This window comes from Centropristis striata, chromosome 5, assembly GCF_030273125.1.
Source record: "Centropristis striata isolate RG_2023a ecotype Rhode Island chromosome 5, C.striata_1.0, whole genome shotgun sequence".
Classification (NCBI taxonomy): domain Eukaryota; kingdom Metazoa; phylum Chordata; class Actinopteri; order Perciformes; family Serranidae; genus Centropristis; species Centropristis striata.
Genome location: NC_081521.1, coordinates 23,930,083 through 23,949,763, shown reverse-complemented (window position 1 = coordinate 23,949,763; position 19,681 = coordinate 23,930,083). Strand labels below are relative to the sequence as shown.

The following is a 19,681-nucleotide window of genomic DNA, read 5'->3' as shown; positions in this document are numbered from 1 at the left end:
GGTCTCATGTTATTTATAGCTGTTATGAGACCTCTGAAGCACACACAGTGTTTAGCAGGGAAGGTTGCACAGTGAGATTTATTTTTTGTTAATAGCCACAGGTTTGGTTCACTCTGTGGCTGTGAGGCTGTACTTAGAGTCAGCCATGCTTTGAGCAAAATGCTAAAGGTAGCATGGCAACACTGGCAGTGCTCACATAATGGTTGGCAATTTTCCGTACAATGTTTAACATTAATATTTTAATTTTGCATGCTAACATTTGCTTATCAGACTTAATAAACTCAAGAACAGCTGATACTGTCATTACTTTTTGAGCTCGCTGGTCATAAACCAAATGGTAGGACCTGATAATGGTGCTAGAGAAGGGACCACCTAAGGTGTTACAGTTCATCCTGAGGTGATCAATACAGTAGACTGTATAAATGAAGTGAATGTAGCCACCGTGACATCCCCCGTTGGTTTGTGGACGACCATGTTGAAGACTGTTTTGGCCGCCGCGATCTTGGTTGACTGAAAGTAGTTCATCACAGAACAGGAGTCAGAGGAACAGCTTGGTTAGCATGGTGAATTCGTAAAAGTGTCTTTTAGTATAACATTGATTGCAAAAAAGTTGTTATGTGTAAAATTGAAATAGAAAAAAAAGTCATAATTTTTAATTCTTCTGCAACATATTCTCAATTGAAAACTGTATAAAGACAATATACTGTATATACAGTACAAAAATCTTAGGCAGGTGTGAAAAAAATGCCTTCTTCTGTTCACTCACTTTGCATTTTGTTAACTGATATATATAGTAAATATACACTATACACAAATGGGAACATAATTAACAAATGGACATCATGCTGTTTTGAAGATGACTTGAAACAGCGATTGATATCGCTTGAGACCATAAACTCATGAGGAAAATGTTTGCTGAGGTAATAAATTATGTGAGAAGTAGAATAATTTTCTCATATACCTCTCATCTTACTTCTTCTGCAACCAGGGGAGTCTCCTCCTGCTGGCCATTACAAAGAATGCAGATTAATTAATTTCCACATTGACATCATTTTTCAGTCCTGGAGGTTGGTGCTTGGTTGAACTCAACAAACTGAGCCATGCCACTAGCGTGCCTACAAAATTACGCTTATAATTAACTGAACAGATCACTAAAATGTAACTTTACTGTGCAAGACAGTGCACCAGACTGTACTCGTTTTAAGATGTAAATAGTATTGTGTATAATGTAATAGTATTCGTAGTAAAATAGTATTTTCTGACTCACTTGACAACCCTCCAAGGCCTTTTCTGCTATTCTGGTCTGAGTGCTGATTGTGCTTGAAAGGTTTAAGCACCTGCTTGCAAAAATAAGATAATAAATACTTGAATGTTCGATGTACTTGTACTTTAGTTGAATAGTGCAAGCACTTTGGACATAATTTGTATCCCAGTGAATCACTGGATTAAGACTATTCTGATTTGTCTTTCAATACTACAGAGAGAGCTTTAAAAACACAAACCCACTCAGCAGATCAGGTGAATCAGGTGATTCTGCAAAGCAAGGCTTTGCCTCATACAACCTCCCTGCTGAAACCGTGCCACTAATATTATCCTATCCCTCACAGTGAATCCCTTTTATTGCAAAATCTGAAAAGGTCACATACAGATTCAAAGTTGTATTCATTGCTCACACACATTTTTTTTGCAACTGTGAAACAAAGCATGACAAATTGGCACTTCTTCATTGACAAAGCACTTTTTATTTAAAGTTACCTTTTCTTTTTAGACTTCCTATATTTTAGCAGAACATATTCCTGTTGGTTCGCTCACCATAGGTGCTTGAGAAAGGGATGTGTACATGTGGGGAAAGATCTTATGCTCCTGAATGTGCTGACAAGCTGGTTAAGCGGGGTGTGGTCCCTGGTGGCACACTAACACACTCTGATGTAGATTTCTTGCCAAGTCACATTATCATATTGCCTACTTTATTCCACTCTTAAATCATTTTGGAGTTCACACTGCAGTAATGCACCATAGAGTGAGGCATTCAAAGTTTTTATTTGCCTGCACTCCTGGGGTCGTTTATGAATTATATTACATTTTCTGTTGGGAATTTAATCTTTTAACTTGTGTAAAGCCATGACGCCACCACCTGATTGGAACTACAGTGTATGCAGACTTGTGTTGGAGAGGACTGTAGGCATAAAGCAAACGGCTATTGGTCTACTGCATCAGCATGACACATGGATTTAATAAATCCTATTTGCATTAGCATATTAATTAGAATCACCACATGGTGCATGTAGTTCATTCATGCTTATCTGACACACATTTCAATACATCCTCATCCGGCGGATAAAATAAATCTCCATGTGCATGCATGTGTTTTCACCTAATTCCTGTGCTCCTGTCATTTTTCTGAACAACCACCCCTTCTATGAAAAATGAAGAGTTACTTGATATGCATTATAAATAGCTGCTCCGTGATTGGACGAGCCCAGATTCTCCTGCAAGCTCTTCCGTATAGCAACAGCCCCCTCCCATCCCTCCTTCTCGCCGCTTCTCCCTGGAATCCCCTTTCTCTCCTCCTCCTCCCCCTCCCCTCCCATCTCCTTCCCTCTTTCAAAAATGCAGACAGATCTCGTCCTCCATGTGGCTTCACCCCCTACCCACAATGCACTGGGTGCTGCCACTGGCTTTAGATATGGCAGGCAGTGTCTGTGTAGGGGGCTCCTCTGCTCTCCTCCTCTCCTCTAAGCTAGAGACTGACTCGCTCCTCCCGCTGGCTCCCACTGCTGCGGCAGCATCTGGATGTGGATGTGGTCGCCATGGCAACAGCAGTGGGCCTGACCCCACCTCCTCTCCCCTTCTTTTCTCTCTCCCTCTCTCTCCACACATACATACACACTTTCTCCCTCACACACACAGACACAACGTTTCAACCCCTCCTGCTCCCCCTCTCCTTCTCTTAAGCTTTTTTTTTTTCCCTCTGCGCGACTGGGTGCGTTTCCTTCAAGCTTGACCTGGATTCTGCGTGCGGCGCCACGTCTGCCACGCTGCTTGTGTGACAGTAGTGATGATGACACGGTGAGGGGCGAGTGTGCATGGTCAATTGACCTGTTTCAAAGAAGTTTTAGGGTCAAACTGAAAATTGTCTCCTTTCATCTCATGTATTCATCTTTACTTCTCCTTTTGCTTTCTACCATTACTTTTTATTTCCTGTTCCCTTTCCTTTCATGTGCTTCTTTTTCCTTGTGTAGCTGCCTTTTCTTTCCTCTTCTCTGCTTTTTTCTGTCTTGTTTCGTCTTTCCTTTCCTCCTCTTTTTTTGCTTCTCCTCTCCTTGTTTCCACATCTTCCACTTTTCTCTCCTCCCCCAAGCACTACCTCCATCCTCTTTCTCCTCCCTACCCATGTGCTTCAGGGCAGAATCAAGAGGCTGCAAAAAAAAAAAAAAACTTGAAAAGAATTCAGCTGTATCCTCCCTCCTCCATCACTGTACTCCATATCACACCCTCAGCCACTCTACACCCCTCTCCCCGATCCCTTCCTCCCCCAACCTCCCCCATTACAAATCCTTGCCTCCTCCTCAGCTGAATATTTGAACAAAGATATCAGCTTCCTGAAGGCAGATATTGCTGCATTTTTGTCACATTGACGCATGCAGCTCTTAAATACATGGAATTCATTGTACATTTCCTTTTTCTTGGCTCTCTTTGTGACTACAGCCCAGCAGCAATGTTCACATGGATCTGTAGAGCCACACTTTGCCTGATATGAGTCACAGCCATCATTCATTGAAATCCAAGTTTCCTTTAAAGACAGAAAAGGACTCTGTGTGCAGGGATGGCAGCACGGCTCATTATATTAAAGATAAATTAATATCATGGACTGCTCTCAGAGACCGCTGCATGTGATCTGTTTCATTCTGAAGAGTCAGTTTTTTCAAAACCAACATGGCTCAGTTCAAAATTTTGTTTCAAAACAAAATTTACTTTAAACTGTTTTATTCCTTTTATCTGAAACATAAAACTAAAACAGCTGAATATCACGAAGATGTAGTTCGTAGTTTGTGTTTTGGCTTTAATTCATTTCATCCCTTTTATTTGCAAAATAAACTGATTTATTTTCTGATGTTAACTTTACATTTCATTTTACTTTCACTTTAATGCTTCATGTGTGCTTTTGAATGGATATATACAGTCATGGAAAAATAATTATTTATTAGACCACTTTTGTTTTCTGCAGTTTATTGATCATTTTAATGCCTGGTACAACTAAAGGTACATTTGTTTGGACAAATATAATGATAACAACAAAAATAGCTCAAGAGTTTAAGTTAAGAGCTGATATATAGCCATTTTTCTTGATACTGATTTTGGTTATTGTCAAGAAAACCATGGAAAATGGCTAGTTATCAGCTCTTAATTTAAACTCTTATGAGCTATTTTTGTTTTTATCATTATATTTGTCCAAACAAATGTACCTTTAGGTTTACCAGGCATTAAAATGAACAAGAAATTGAAGAAAACAATGGTCTAATATTTTTTTACATGACTGTATTTTTATGTGGACCCTGAGTGATCAGGAAGCACTTTGTGGGAGCTAGTTGAAACCCCAAAAAAAGTATTTATCTGCATGTAAAACACAACATAACCATGACCACATGTGGTTTGGTTTCATAACATAAACACAGACATAAACACACCCATTTCTTTCTGCCTGTTATGCGGCATTATGGAACATATTTACACATTTGCACCTCCTGAGAACACTTGTGAGGAATATGTCCTGTGAGAGTGAAGACAGAGGACATGTATATGCAGCAGAGGTGCGGTGTATTACAAAAAAATCTGGTTGATACAATAAAACAATCAGCAGTGTTTCAGCAGGCAGGCACGTCTAATGCTGTTTCTGGGAAAGCGGTGATGCTGGCACACCTGTTGGTCCCTGTGGAAATGCATCTTTTGTAGTGTTATGAGGCTGTCTGTGCTCTTATGTTCCCTCCAATTCTGCACTGGCTGAGATATTTATTTTGATACATGACGTATGGCTCGGAGGGAGGCGATTCGCGGGAAAATAACAGCCGTGAGGGAGTGTGCCTTGATCAAATTAGTCTTTCTAATTCAATCTGTTCACAGCACTTGGAGTCCATCATGGTTTATTCAGTAAGGTGAGCATACTAATTGTGCTCTGCTTTCTCTCCCCCTCTCTTTCTCACCTACTTTTGCATATTTGCTGATTTTTTTTCCCTTTACCCCGCATCCCCACCTCCATCCTCCCCCCTCCCCCCTTCTCTTTGCCCTCTTTTCCCTGCTTTTGATACTATTCCCAACAAATCCACTCCCACTCATTCCTTACCCCATTTCATCCTCATGCAACAACTCTTCTCTGGGCTTCTTTCCCTTCTCCACTGTCTCTGTAGTAGAGTTGGTGGACCAGCAGAGGGTGCTAAGGACCGGTTGCCTGGTGTCCGGGGTCCACACTCCACCCATCCGACGGAACAGCAAGCTGGCCACCCTGGGGCGAATCTTCAAGCCGTGGAAGTGGAGGAAAAAGAAAAATGAGAAGCTAAAGCAGAGTTCCACAGGTATGGTGCTGGATGGGTGGAGGGTGAAGTGATGGCACATATAAAACAATACATGACAGGCACATCACTCACTGTGCCCAATGGGATGGGTGTTAGATCCAAGAAATAACTAGCAGAATAAGAAAATATGTTCGACAAATAGCTCTTTTGTGGAGGATTTTTAATGCAAGTGATGTTCCAAGCCAACTGCCTCTTCTTCAGACTTCACAACCCACAATGCAATGCCTCTACAAACACATTACATATCAATATATATACAGTCATGGAAAAAATGATTAGACCATCTTTGTTTTCTTCAGTTTCTTGTTCATTTTAATGCTTGGTACAACTAAAGGTACATTTGTTTGGACAAATATAATGATAACAACAAAAATAGCTCAAAAGAGAGTTTAATTTAAGAGCTGATATCTAGCCATTTTCCATGGTTTTCTTGATTGATGATTTTGGTTATTATCAAGAAAACCATGGAAAATGGCTAAAGATGGCTAGATAGAAATTGGAGAAAAAAGGTGGTCTAACATTTTTTTCAATGAGAGATGAGATTAAAGAACAGTGCCTGCCGGCTTAGCACTAACCCAAGACCCCATGAATGTTTTATCAGTCTTAAAATGTAGCACAATATGGCAAACTTGTAAAAAAAAATCACATATAATTAGATTAATTCAATGTAAGTGTAATGTGTTACATCAGACTTGTGCCTTTCATGAATTACCATTACATAAGAAAGAAGCAGTCAGTTTTAAAATAACAATAAAAAACCTGTGACCTTTGTAAAAACAGAAAAAAGAGGTTGCTTTCTTACCTAACATCTGTTCTGAAGGTATTTCCGGAACCCAGTAAAAGACTTGTTAACCATCTGGGTGCAAAACAATATTTTGTACAATACAGCAGATTTTTAACCTGTTTCTGTTTCTGTTATGACTACACAGTCGCCCATAAAGTTGGAATAATTTGGTTTTCAGACACAATCCTCTATTAATTGTGGTTTCATTTCCATTGTGATATGTTTGGAAGAGATTGATTCATAAAGTTTTGAGAAGATATACAATTTATCTGTGAGGAATAAATCACATTGTCACAATAATTTCATGGAAATAGGTCAAAAATATTTTATTCCAACTCTATGGGCGACTGTGTATTTCCTGTTCAGAAAGTCTGAAATGTCATGTGTCCTTCCTCTCTTTTTTTAGAATAAGAAGAAAATATATACACACATTATTTTGTTTTAAAATAAACCGTAGCACGCTAGAGGGTAACACCAGCAGAGAAAAACTGTTAAATCCTTTAAGTAATGCTCACCACATGAAAAACAGGTTTAAAAATGAATCAGCAAACAATATAACAATGAATATTTTTTCAACCAGATGGTTAAAGGACTCTTTGAGTATTCTGGAAGTACCTTCAGAGAAGCAGTTAGCTTTGTGAAACGACCTTCAAGGATTTTCAAATTTGCCATGTATTTATTTATTGGAAAATTGTATGTTTATCTCAAATATAATGATAACACACGGGCCACAAGGTTAAGCTTATCTTTAAACACACTTCTCTTCCAATCATTAACAGACATCTACCTAAATCATGGTACAATTTACTGAAAGTTGATCACTTAGTCACCTTGCTGTTTAAAGCAGGCATAGCAGCTATCTACAGTATGTCCAGCATTATATTTGCTGAACACATGGCTAAATGTGATGCTCTTGCTGTAATGGAGAGTGCTACGGAATCAAGGTGACATAAAGAGTGAAAGTCATTGAGGGAAATGGGGACAGTTGGCCACATCGGAGGTTTGATGCAGTGGACTGCAGTAGCTGGACCTGCCTTTTCATGCTCTAAATTATATCTATTTGTAGAAAATTGTATTTTCACTTCTATCTCATAGTGCACAAGGTGAAAATAAATCCTTAAACCAACCTAATTTCACTGACTAAATTGCAGAATCATTCTGATTTAACAGACAATACTCACATGGAGGAAGTAAGACACTTGAAATGCTGTTTCATTGTTACTGTATCAATCAGCCAGCTGAAAAGAGAGGAACAGAGACAGAACGGATTAAGCAACAGGAGGTCAAGCATCAATAATTGCAGTTGCTTTCTGATACTGGTAGTGATGGAAATAATCATAATCACAAAATCGTACAAATTTGGTCGATCACGTGGAATTTTTAATCGATCTGTGTATTTTTTTATTTTAATTTTCATCTCAGACTGCTTATCAGTACTCACTGAACTGAAACACGTCCAAGCGTTCAGTTCTGTGGTTGTACCTGAATAAGCCAATGAGCTGAGAACTAGAGTTTGCAAACTGAAACTTGCAATAACAATTATAAAACATACAGAAATACAAGAGTATTAACTTGAGCAAAACGTGCTTGCTGTATCAAACCTTGCTAGGTTTAATTTTACCCAAAAACGTATTTAAACACAAAACACACTTAAATATGCAAGATTGCTGTGAAAACTAACCTCATACTTCTCCGGTGGCTAAAACATAAAACATTGAACTCCACCTTATCTTTAGTTTAATCTCACTTGAGTTAGTTTTACTATCGACAGGAAGTCTCTTTTTGTCCTTTCAAAATAAAAGTGTCTATTATCAAAGTAGGCTTTTGTATAGTACTGTATATACATATCTTTTATTTTGCCCATGTATGCATATAAAATTATAGCGATAATCGATTGATAGTTAGCGTTATAGATGCTCAAGTTGGCAGGTTTCTTCCAAACCCCCCTCCCTTGTTACTGGAGATAATTCATATGAACGCACTAAGTTCTGTTTATCCACCTTACTGAACCCTCTGTCCCCTCTTGTCCTCTCACAGATGTAGCATTATCCAGCGGTCTTCTATGCCACGACCCAAACTCCCCCACTCAGGGCTGCTGCTCAGACGGTGCAGTCCTGCTTGGAGGATTCGGGGGACCTTTGCACCCAAACCTCACAGTCAGCAGTGTGGAATACCTTGGTCCTGAGGAGGACCTCCCCCCTCCAGGTAGGACAGTCCCTCGCTGTACTGAGTGAATTAATCAATAGACTTTATAGAGCTGCAAAAACAACAGTTGATGAGGGAAAATGGCTGGGTGTCTTTTCCTTAGCTTTGTGGTCGATCAATATGAGAGTGTTAAAGACTGCTGTGAACCTGAAATAAGATGAACAGTTGTATACTGCTTTCTTACAGCAAAAGTTGTTGATGTTATGACATAATTTCAGGTGAGACACTACAGGCAAAAACATTATTTTTTCTTTAACTGATCAATTTTGAGATTTCTGGCATGCTTCCATAACATGTTTTCTGTCAGATTTGGGTGGAACAAAAACATTCAACATCCACATTTAAGTGTTTATTTTACTACACTTTGTCTATTTATGTGCTGTTAATTTCTCCTAAATTCATCAAAAGTTAGCATTAGATAATGCCTAATTTTCATATTGAAACTAGAATTTCAGAAAACATACAAATACAAAAAAAATACCTGACATTTCTTTCTTTTTTATGGTATTCAGTTGTAGTGTCTCCCTTCAGTTATTGCTATATGTAAAAGTTTTGTGTCAATTCTCAAATGTACAAATGTACCATTAGAGGGCAGCAAAGACAATTCAATGACATTTGATGCCTCCACTCTCATCTGCTACAATATGGATAAACCAGTACAAATAGTATATTTCAATATAGTGGGACATTGTGACAGACAAAAGCAAAATGTGACAGCAAAAGTAATATTACCTTCATTTTAAAAGTTTTTTAATGTCTTCCAGTAGCTGCCCCTCCTCCGGACTGTGAACGGGTGGAGGAGAATGTATTACTACCGGAGGAAGAGGGAGGTGAGGAGGCGAACCCTGATGGGGATTTACCTGAGGGGCTACAGGACGCGGGCGAGCAGATGGAAGAACGGTCAGAGGAAGACATTCCCCTGAGAACGTCCCCACCACAAGTACCTCCGAAACTTTTGCCCCAGCTGAGTCCTGGAGATGGTGAGTGCTGTGAGGTTAAAAAAGGTCATTTGAATCTCACATACATTCACTGTGCATTCACAGTGAAAAGTGGCCTTATAAAACCTGTTTCTGTTCATATTGAACTGTAGACGAGTGAAAATTTAAGGAAAACTGAATAAATTAAAAATGATAACAAAAGGGTCACTGAATGGTTGGAGAAAAAAAGTGACACTAGAACACAATAATTAACACCTATGTACTTAATCAATTCCACAATGTAAAAATACCCCATTACAAGTAAAGTCTGTACATTTAGAGTTCTACTTTAGTAAAGAAATATGAGTGAAATATACTTATATAAGACAACAATAAATATACAAAAGTAAAAGTACTTTTTCAGCTCTCGTCTGAGTGATACATTCTTAAACCGATACTGACACATCAATACATGACCAGCATTTTACAATTCCTGCGACTTTGAACTTTTCTGTCTAGTTCATTAGTCTAGTGGTTCCTAACTTTGTGGTTGGTAAAATAAATCTGAGAAAACACATATTTGTATTCACTTTTTGGGATTTTCTCAAATTTCTGCTTTTGTTGCGTAATATTGTATAACTTGGGCCTCAAACTGATTTTGGTCAGTAAGATGCAGAAAGGTTTTGGGCCAGATATCAGTCAGAGATAATCTAAACTTCTCCAGTCAAATGACACCTGCAGTTGATTCTTTTTTGGTACCCAGATCTAGAAATAAAGAAAAATGTTGAAAGACATAAGTGCTAGACAGGCACTTTAACCAACTAAACCACATCACCTCTTAAAAAAGTATATTTTGTATGGTACTGGAGTAAATCTTCTTAAGAGACTTTTCACTGCTGTCAAAAATCGAAATAACTAATCGTCTTTTGAAAGAATGGTGTTCATTCTTCCAAATAGAGTTCCTGCAAATCCTCAATCTTGTACTTTTTTAGCCAAGAGAACACACATACTTTAGAAACACTGCAAATGGCATGTTGGCAAAGTTTTTTGCTCTCTAATTTCTTTGCAAGAAACCTTGTGGAAACTGTTTTATTTTTCCTCCAGATGTTCAGTTATCCTCTCTTATTAAACTGATTTGCAAGCCAAACGTTAGCCCCATTAGCCTGCAGATGATTATGAGGATAAGAAAATGAAAGAAAGAGAGATTTTGTTGATTAACCTCCAGTGTTTATCTGCTCTTCCTTCTCTTTCAGACTCAGGCCCTGCGTCTCTCCCCACTCACCTGCCCAACTCCTACCTCCCCAAGGAGCCTCCACCCAGGGCCACAGAAAGCATGGCTTCAATGACCCTGCCGCTGCGAGGGTCCCTGGGCAACACCTCAGGGTCCCCACATATAGGCAATATGATGCACCCTCCCATGCCCCCTAGCTGCATTATGGAGGAACTGCAGAGAGCCTTCGCTTCCAAGAACAGACAGGAGAGGTGAGTCCTCAGGTTGACACATAGACTGTATAAATAATGAATAAATAATGACCGTGACATCACCCGTTGGTTTGTGGACTGCCTGCTTGAGGCATCTAGTTCAGCGTTACACTCGTTGCAATCTTGTTTTCGGAAACGGGGAGCAGACCATATTTGGACTGTGTTAACATTTACTGGAGCATTGATTGGGACGTTAGTTTTGGCTAGCATAAAACAAAAACAAAATGTATGTTACTGACCTAAGAAAAATGAACAGCGACTCCTTGGAGTGTCTATTAGTCCAACCACATGCCAAACAAGACATTTTCTCATAAACAAAATGTTCAAATAAACTGTCATTAAGTGAGAATATAGTGTATAGGGTCAAAGTTATGAGACCAAACTGGTAAACGTCCTTATATATATATATATATATATATATATATATATATATATATATATATATATATATATAACTTTATTGACACGTTGCCGTGGATACCCATTGTTCTGCTTCTCTCCTCATGACGGCTCGCATTGTTAGTGACCTGTCAATCAAAGGTAGCCACGCCCCAAATCATATGATTCTTTATCTTCTATTTTCTTCTAAATGGGGCCATTATTTACACTATTGACATCAAATTGTCTTGAAGAAGATTTTTTACTAGTGATTGAAACCATAGTGTTGTCCTAAAAAAAAATTCTGAGGCAATAAATCAAATGAGAAGTTTTCTCATTTTGTATTGAAATGAATGGACCCAAATGCTTCTGCAACCTTCGTCAGCGCCCCCTGTTGGAATTTTGGGTAGAATGCAGCTTAAGGCACTTCCTGGTTTGCCTCAATGCTCAGACCCAGAGGTTGCTGCCTGGGTTGACCCCATACTAGCATCCTCACTCAGACGTACTGGCACTGTGATTATCAAATATGTTGCTTTGTTCAGTATTACTTACTGGTGTCAAATCTTTAATCCTTACATTCCTCCTCCTCCCTGTGTGTCCAAAGTGTCCATGAAGGGTGTGAGCAGGCCTCACCCCCAAGGCTGTGGTGTTCAGACGGACGTCTCTCTCGCTCCTGCAGCTCTGAGAACCAACACACGTCGTCTTTCGGGGGCGGCTGCATGGGGGGAGGGTCGGACTGGCCCAAGAAGGAGGCAGAGGAGAATAAGGAGAACATGCGGCTGGACCAGTGCTTCTCCAACACCTCAGGCCTCCCCACCGACTTGGATGGCTGGAATGACTCTGTCATATCTGGTGGGTTGAAGAGCTTAAAAACATGGTGACACAATTACGAATTCACACATTTCAGTTTTGGCTCTGTACTGAACCTATTGGATCTAAAATTAAACAATGACTGGTGAAGGAAGAACAATGTAAGGAAGTAAGGGGTCCAAGGGGCCTCAACACTTTACGTCCCTGTCCCACATTGCAAATTAGCACAGAAAATGTGTTAAATGCCACACAGAACACGGTGATTCTTACAAAGAGTTTACAAAGGATGATAATAAGGTAGAGTTTCCTGTGTTTTAATGCATACACATGGTTGCAGGTACACTTCCTCGCAGGCTAAGGAAGGAGTTGCTGGCTGTCAAACTACGAAACAGACCCAGCAAGCAGGAGTTGGAAGACAGGAATATCTTTCCAGCCAGGAGCGACCAGGAGCGCCAGGAAATTCGCCAGCAGATTGAGATGAAACTTGCCAAGTAAGAAATTAAATCTTCTCCACGTTGCCATCTGTGTCTGTGGAGTATTAGTGTGAAATATTTAAATGATATCAGTAACAGAATTTGTCTTTGTTCTTGCTTAAACACCCTTTAATAATATAGTCAGTCAGTTCATGATTTCTGCGTTATTCATGGTGCAGTAATGCAAATCCATGACAGATCTGGGCAGTGCTGTTTGCAGGGTAAACCTATATGCTTAATTGCTTCAGTTATGTAACACCCCATGCCAGGAGGTGAGATCAAAATCTGATCTAAACGGATTATCTGATTGTTTTGCACAGACTTGATGTATGTTGTGTAATCTGCTGCTGCTCAGGGGAGACTGTTTGGGTATAACCTCTTTACACAAAGCCAATCTACAGTCATGGAAAAAATGATTAGACCACCCTTGTTTTCTTCAGTTTATTGTTAATTTTAATGCCTGGTACAACTAAAGTTACATTTGTTTGGACAAATATAATGATAAGAAACAAAAATAGCTCACAATAGTTTAATTGAAGAGCTGATATCTAGCTATTTTCCATGGTTTTCTTGATAATAACCAAAATAATTTTTAAGAAGACCATGGAAAATGGCTATATATCAGCTCTTAAATTAAACTCTTAAGCTATTTTTGTTATAATTATATCTGTCCAAACAAATGTACCTTTAGTTGTACCAGGCATTAAAATGAACAAGAAACTGAAGAAAAAGGGTGGTCTAATATTTTTTTCCAGGACTGTATATGCTTGAAATATATTCCAGAATGACTCTAAACCTTAGAAAATTAGATTCCAATGTGGGAAAATTGTATATCTATTCAAACTACGGAGGCCAAATAGTCCCAAAAGTCCTTTGACGCAACAAATACACACATTTAGTAAATTCCTGGATGCTTTTAGAAGCAACAACAGCATGTTTCTTGTCTTTGGAGCAATGGGTCCAGACAGACGCTGCTTCCAGGAAATGTCCCTGCACAAGACATGCCACTGAAGTTTGCATCTGTGCTCTCCTGCCGGGACAGTAACAGAACAGGTTTTTCTAACACAACTGAGAAGTTAGTATGCAGAGACTGACAGCAGCAGTCCTGTGCATGAATGTGTCACAAGACCCAGGTTCTTTAACACCAGCGTATCAAACCGGGGCACACCACGTCGTTACATAACCTGCTGTGCAATATCTAGCAGCCAGGCACAGAGTGCCACCCACACTTTCTAGAGAACAAGATCTATCGCCTGTCTGTGAGACGACTATGAATACATCTCCCTGATCTATTCTTAGACTCACTGGAAGAACATTTATTGTTATCTGTGAAATGTATAGGTGTTCACAAGCAAACAGCTTATATAAAGGTGAGGACTGAGCCCGACTGGAGCTTGCATAAGAGCCAGTAGGGTCTGTGAGAGAGAGAGGGTCCACTTGTAACATGGCGGTGAGAGGCTGCTTGTTACATAAAGATCAGGTTCTCCACAGCTCCAGATTCAGCGAATCTTGAACTCATCTTTTTGATTTATAGCTGTTCAAATGACAGAATACTACAGATAAATTATTGATCTCAGGAGGGAAAATGAGCAGCCTTATTTCTCTGCTTCGTGCAAATAAATACCATAAAAACCATAAAGGGTAAACCATATGGCAGCTGTTTTTTGCTGCTCTATGTGGACTTCACCAGAGGCTCTAAAAACATATTTAAATGTTACTTCACCTACAGTGTCAAGCATATGCAAGAAAATGCATTTTCTTCCCACAGTACAGTACATGAATAAATTGAAGGCACACTGCACCATTTTAGAAGGAAATCCTGGCTAAAAATAGTTCAAAAGGGTGAAGAGGAGGCAAAAATCTCATTTCCCATGGGCATTCACAGTGAATGACAAAACAATCCATCACACATTCCTCTGGATTTCTCCGGGTGACTCCCACAAAAGATTCGATCAGCTCTTTTTCCCCAGTCTTATCTGCAGTTCGCAATGAAAACCTACTGTTCCATCTGTTGCCGATCATGCAGAAAATGCCATGAGGATGTTGATAATGACACCTTGTCTGTTCATCGTGTCAGTGATAGATGACCTTTCTATCTTTAGAGACTCCCAGCTTGGCACTCACACTGCAGCCGCTCTCTGCTGTTTCTAATCTTAGCTCCTGATACTGTTCAATAATGCATCTCCCCATGCTCCACAAATGTGATGCCGGGGAGTTATATCAGCAGAAATAATATGGGGTGAGAAGCAGGTGGGGGGGGCTGCTACTGTACTAAAAGGGAGAATGCTGGGAATGGCCAAATTTATCTCCGTGCACAGTTGGCAGCTGAAATAAAAGAACAGACTGGAAGCCTCTGCCACCCACTCGTTTCTTTCTTCATTCTTTTGTTTGGATTTTTTATTCCTCCCCTGGCAGGCATAGTTAAGGTTTTCTATTCTAGCTCATTTTTTTGTTGCACATCCTGAGTGGGAAATGGAAACCCTCATGCCAACAGGCGTTTATGCGTCATCCCGGTATTCTGGGGTATACCTCTCAAAATCTAATTTATGAAATCACATCCTAAACCCGTAAATAGAAAGCAGTGAGTCAATGTTTTATAGTGATGATCATCATCCCAAATAAGCCATCTTCTGTCACCAGAGAGCAGCAAAGTAATAAGGTTCTTTTTAAATGAATGTGCCTCACAAAGAAGAACATGATTTTGTTATCAAAATAGTCGACAGTGATCTCTTATTTTTTTCCATCTAAGCAGCAAATACAGTGGTCTGATGCTAAAAATAGCCACAGACTCTCTGTAAAGCACACACACCTCCGTATGCAACAGTGAACTCTCCATTAGTGTGTTGCTAGGGAGAAGTGAGAATTTCTGCGGGAAGACTCTGTTGTCTCAAAGATACCGAGAGTTGTTGCTAAGCAACTCGTTGGCCAGGTCAATAATACAGTGGATGGTCGTATTCGCTGGGGCTTTGGAAATGATTTTCTGTTTCATCTGTTTAAAATGTAATACACTAAGAGCTGCGGGGAACATTTTGTCTCTTGCTTTGTTTATCGAAGAGGCTTGAAACAAAAGAGTGCTCGTGACTGGCTGAGATAGTGAGACAGCAACATGATAAAAGGGGGACCCTTCTCACAGAGAAGGAGGAGGGAAAGCAAATAGGAACAAATTGATCCAACTCTTACGTGCTGATTTTGTGAAAAACACAGAAATTGTTCTGGACCACCTTGTTTGTGTTCTTTTGTTTAATGTTATTTCTCAGATAGGGAAGTCAAATTTTGCATTATTACTCATCCTATTCTGGGATGCCTAGTCACACATGTACTCACTAACATAGAACAGATGTTTTTTGGCTGTACTCATTACTGTATAGATATCTACAAGTGTGATTTTGTGTCTGTGCAGTCAGTCTGTTTCCTCTGCCAATGTTCTGGTGTAGAGAACAAATCTAAGACAAATACTTATTACATAATACTGTTCACTTTTGATGTCTTATCTGTTTTCATGGTAGCATCTACTGTTATACTCTTCATTGCCCATCTACAAAGTGGTACCCCCACACATTGTGCCATGTGCTTTGTGGGTGTCCAGCTCTCAGCCCCTGTGACCTAACTTTGATCTCATACAGGACAGAACTATAAAGTCCCCAGTGTCATCTTGGGTGAGGGGGATAAAGAGAGTCGTGCTGCGTGGCGGCATTCTGCCCTCTCTGTCCTTTCCACCCCTGGGATGGTGCTGTGGGGTGTGCCACATGCCGTCTGGGGCTGAGCCTGTTGTGCTGCTTACATTTATTATTTATACAAAGTATAAATAGTTCACATGCACAGGGGTCTGCGGGAAAACATTGGATTTTGGAGACCTTTTGGATGCTTTGATGGTGAGGCAACGTGACAGCTTTAAATGACTGTACTACTGACAGTGTGAGCTGAATGTTTAAAATTGGCCATCAGAGCAAAGGAGATACTTGAAATAATGATAAAATAGGCTGCAATATTTTTTTTTAATCCATCACATATTGTATTCCCTGTTTGAGATAGGTTATTTCCCTTCCTCTGAAAGATGTGTGTTTTACGTGACTAAAATAAAATGGACTGGCAACAATGTGGGTAAACTGACTGTGCCAGTAAACCAGAGTAGAGCAGGAGGAGGTTGGGGATACCGTGAGTAGGAGCCCTGTTAAGCTCCGCCTCCTACAAATTATGCATGCAGTAACCGGGGAAACTAGGGGAGTCGCGCCCCAGCAGCTCATCACGACCCAGCTCAAAAGCGCCTGTAGTGTGAGTCGGATAGTAGAGAGGAGTGCTCGAGCTCAGTAAACGCAACACGGCTTCACCTGAGATGCAGCATCTCGACAATTAATTTGGTGGAGAATTCTCAAACCAGAGAATTGCGCTTCTTTGATTATTCCAGATGTGGGGAGCGCCTCTGTCGAAACATCACAGCCGGGGTTTGGATGCGAGATGGAGACATAGGGGATTCCTCTCGAGAACGCGAACAGTGAAGAAACTACAGCCGGTTTAAAGAGGATAGGACAGGGGCAGCTGAAGGCAAAATGGTTCAAAACGTGGTTTTGGTGTTTCTCCGCAGGAGGCTGAGCCAGAGACCGAATGTGGAGGAGCTGGAGAGTCGGAACATCCTGAAACGTAAGTTTAAATTCTTCAGTTTCTGTCTTTAAAACTATCGCCTGTGTAACCTTATACTAATATTTACAACTTGTAAAAAAAAATGTATAGAAAAGCCCTGATCAGAAACACTTAATCCAGGGCATGAAGATGCATTAATAATAAGACAGGTTGCCCAGTGTAGTACATTATTTAGCAGAGTAAGAACGCATGAGCGCACATTTCTTCTCTACACTGGGAACCCTGTTGGTGTCAGAAGCTGAATTTATGAAAAACATGCTATGATTTTTTTTAACATCAATTTAATTACGAATCTGTTAGTTTTAAATAAAAACAATAACATGTAGCGTATTTTAATACACACACACATATATGTGTGTGTGTATACATATATGTGTGTGTGTTATTTTTTTTTTTTTATGTTTACTTGTTGATGTGTAAATTTCTAATTTGACTGTTTTCTTTCCTCCAGAGAGAAATGACCAGACAGAGCAAGAGGAGAGGAGGGAAATCAAACAGCGGCTAAACAGAAAGGTACAAATTTTGTTTAACTTTTCCATACATTTAAAAAGATTTGGTCCTGATAACTAACACCAAAACAATATCAACCAAATGAATACTAAAGGGCATGAAGCTGGGGCTGCAACTAACAATTATTTTCATTATCGATTATCTGCCAAATATTTTCTCGATTAATCTTTTGGTCTATAATGTCCATCCTAGTTTCTCAAAGTCCAAGGTGATTTCTTTAAATGTCTTGTTTTATCAGTCCAAAATCCAGAGATATCCGGTTAAATATTATATAAAACAGAGAAATCTCCATATTTGAGGCAGAAAACATAATTTTCTGCATGAAAAATAACAATTAATCAACTATCAACAAATCAAAATAGTTGGCTATTTTTCTTCTGTCATTGACTAATCGATTGGTTGACCACTTGTTGCACCTGAACACGATATGCATGGAAATTCTGGTTGATTGATTCAAACTGAGTAAAAGTAAACGTTTGTCCAATTTCTTGTGTTCCAGCTCAATCAGCGGCCCACGGTAGACGAACTACGAGACAGAAAGATTCTGATCCGCTTCAGTGACTACGTGGAGGTGGCCAAAGCTCAGGACTATGACAGGAGAGCAGACAAGCCCTGGACTCGGCTCTCTGCAGCAGACAAGGTGTGTATTTGTATAGAACACAGACAGATACTTGATATCAGAGATAGAACAGCCATATGTCCTTTATGACCTGCCAATAACCATTCAGACTTATCAGCTAAAGCAAATTTACATTTTAAGGGCAGAATGATAACAAATTCCCCAAATTCTATGACCTTTAGCTCATTAAGACTATCTGCATCGTATGTTGCTGTTATCAGCTTATGTCACCAAATCCCCATGTTCTCTTTAGTCTTTTTAGACTGATTATCTTTCCTCTTCTTCCTGCTGTCACTTTGCTGTCCAGAGGTTGCAGCACCCTGATGGCTCAGGGTGTACTTAGAGACGCACTAATGTTGTTTTTCCTCTTTTCCTCCAAAAGGCTGCCATCCGAAAAGAGCTCAACGAGTTCAAAAGCACTGAGATGGAAGTGCACGCCTCAAGCAAACACCTCACGAGGTCAGCATTCTAAAGTGCATGTCTGCATGTCGTATGTTTGGGAATGCGTGCGCTATTCTGGGCTGCAGCGGTCTAAATTTAGCTCTCCTTGCTCATCCAGAAAGCAGCGAGGAGCTAAAGATAGATGGGAGGGCTTGTAAATGTGGGGGTTGGGGAGGTTGTCCTCTAGAGAGCCCGTACTGCCGAACAGAGAGAAATGATAAAACGCCACGCTGTCCTTGGCTAAGCTTGTTTGGAAAGCAGGGGTCCTTGTTGCGAGTTGTAACAGTGACCCACAGGGGGGACTAAATGCATTACATTTCCAGCCCTTCAGCACATGTAATGACAGTGCTAAAAATAGCCTCACAGAACTGATGAATAGCTGCAATTGAAGCTGGGTGGCATGACAAAGGCACCCTCTGCTCTCACGGTTTTCACCTTTTCACACTGTTTCTTCCACCTTTCTATCTCCAGGTTCCACCGGCCATGAAAGCGAGGAGGTTTCTTCTGTGAAGAAATGCTGATCTTGGAAATTTTCTGAAGCTGCTCAGCGGTGGACAGTTCAAAGAGCCTGGAGCCTTTTCGTCTTCAGTGCGTCTTTAAGCATTCTCCCAACACCCATGGCTATCATGTCATCTGTATGAGGGCGCGGGTGTGGGAGAGAAGATGACGGTAATGTTTGCGGCAGCGTGTCCTGGAGACTACTGAACGTCGCCACATGGAAGCTGGCTGGTGGAAGAGGACTCTGGTGGAGCCTCCGACTCTCATGATGAGAGCGGGGGGAAAAACAATCTTGTCATTCAGTCAGTGTTGTTTTTTGTACTATTTCATGGACTTCTATGACAGGGCGGTTTGAA

General features: G+C 40.2%; 1 protein-coding gene across 3 annotated transcripts in view; it reads left to right on the top strand.

Moving 5' to 3' along the window:
• The window catches only part of phactr3a (phosphatase and actin regulator 3a), a 36,850-nt gene extending 17,189 nt beyond the window's left edge, over positions 1-19,661 (top strand). Inside the window, exons 2-12 of one of the 3 annotated variants that reach the window (XM_059333412.1) lie at positions 5,409-5,570; positions 8,392-8,559; positions 9,324-9,539; positions 10,730-10,958; positions 11,941-12,188; positions 12,484-12,637; positions 17,202-17,257; positions 17,709-17,770; positions 18,267-18,407; positions 18,769-18,845; positions 19,299-19,661. In XM_059333412.1, the coding sequence (XP_059189395.1) occupies positions 5,409-5,570; positions 8,392-8,559; positions 9,324-9,539; positions 10,730-10,958; positions 11,941-12,188; positions 12,484-12,637; positions 17,202-17,257; positions 17,709-17,770; positions 18,267-18,407; positions 18,769-18,845; positions 19,299-19,314 (1,529 nt within the window). In that variant the 3' untranslated portion in view covers positions 19,315-19,661. Of the gene's footprint in view, positions 1-5,405; positions 5,571-8,391; positions 8,560-9,323; positions 9,540-10,729; positions 10,959-11,940; positions 12,189-12,483; positions 12,638-17,201; positions 17,258-17,708; positions 17,771-18,266; positions 18,408-18,768; positions 18,846-19,298 lie in introns of all 3 variants that reach the window. The other 2 variants (XM_059333411.1, XM_059333410.1) reach the window with 2 other exon arrangements.
• Positions 19,662-19,681: the final 20 nt, after the last annotated feature.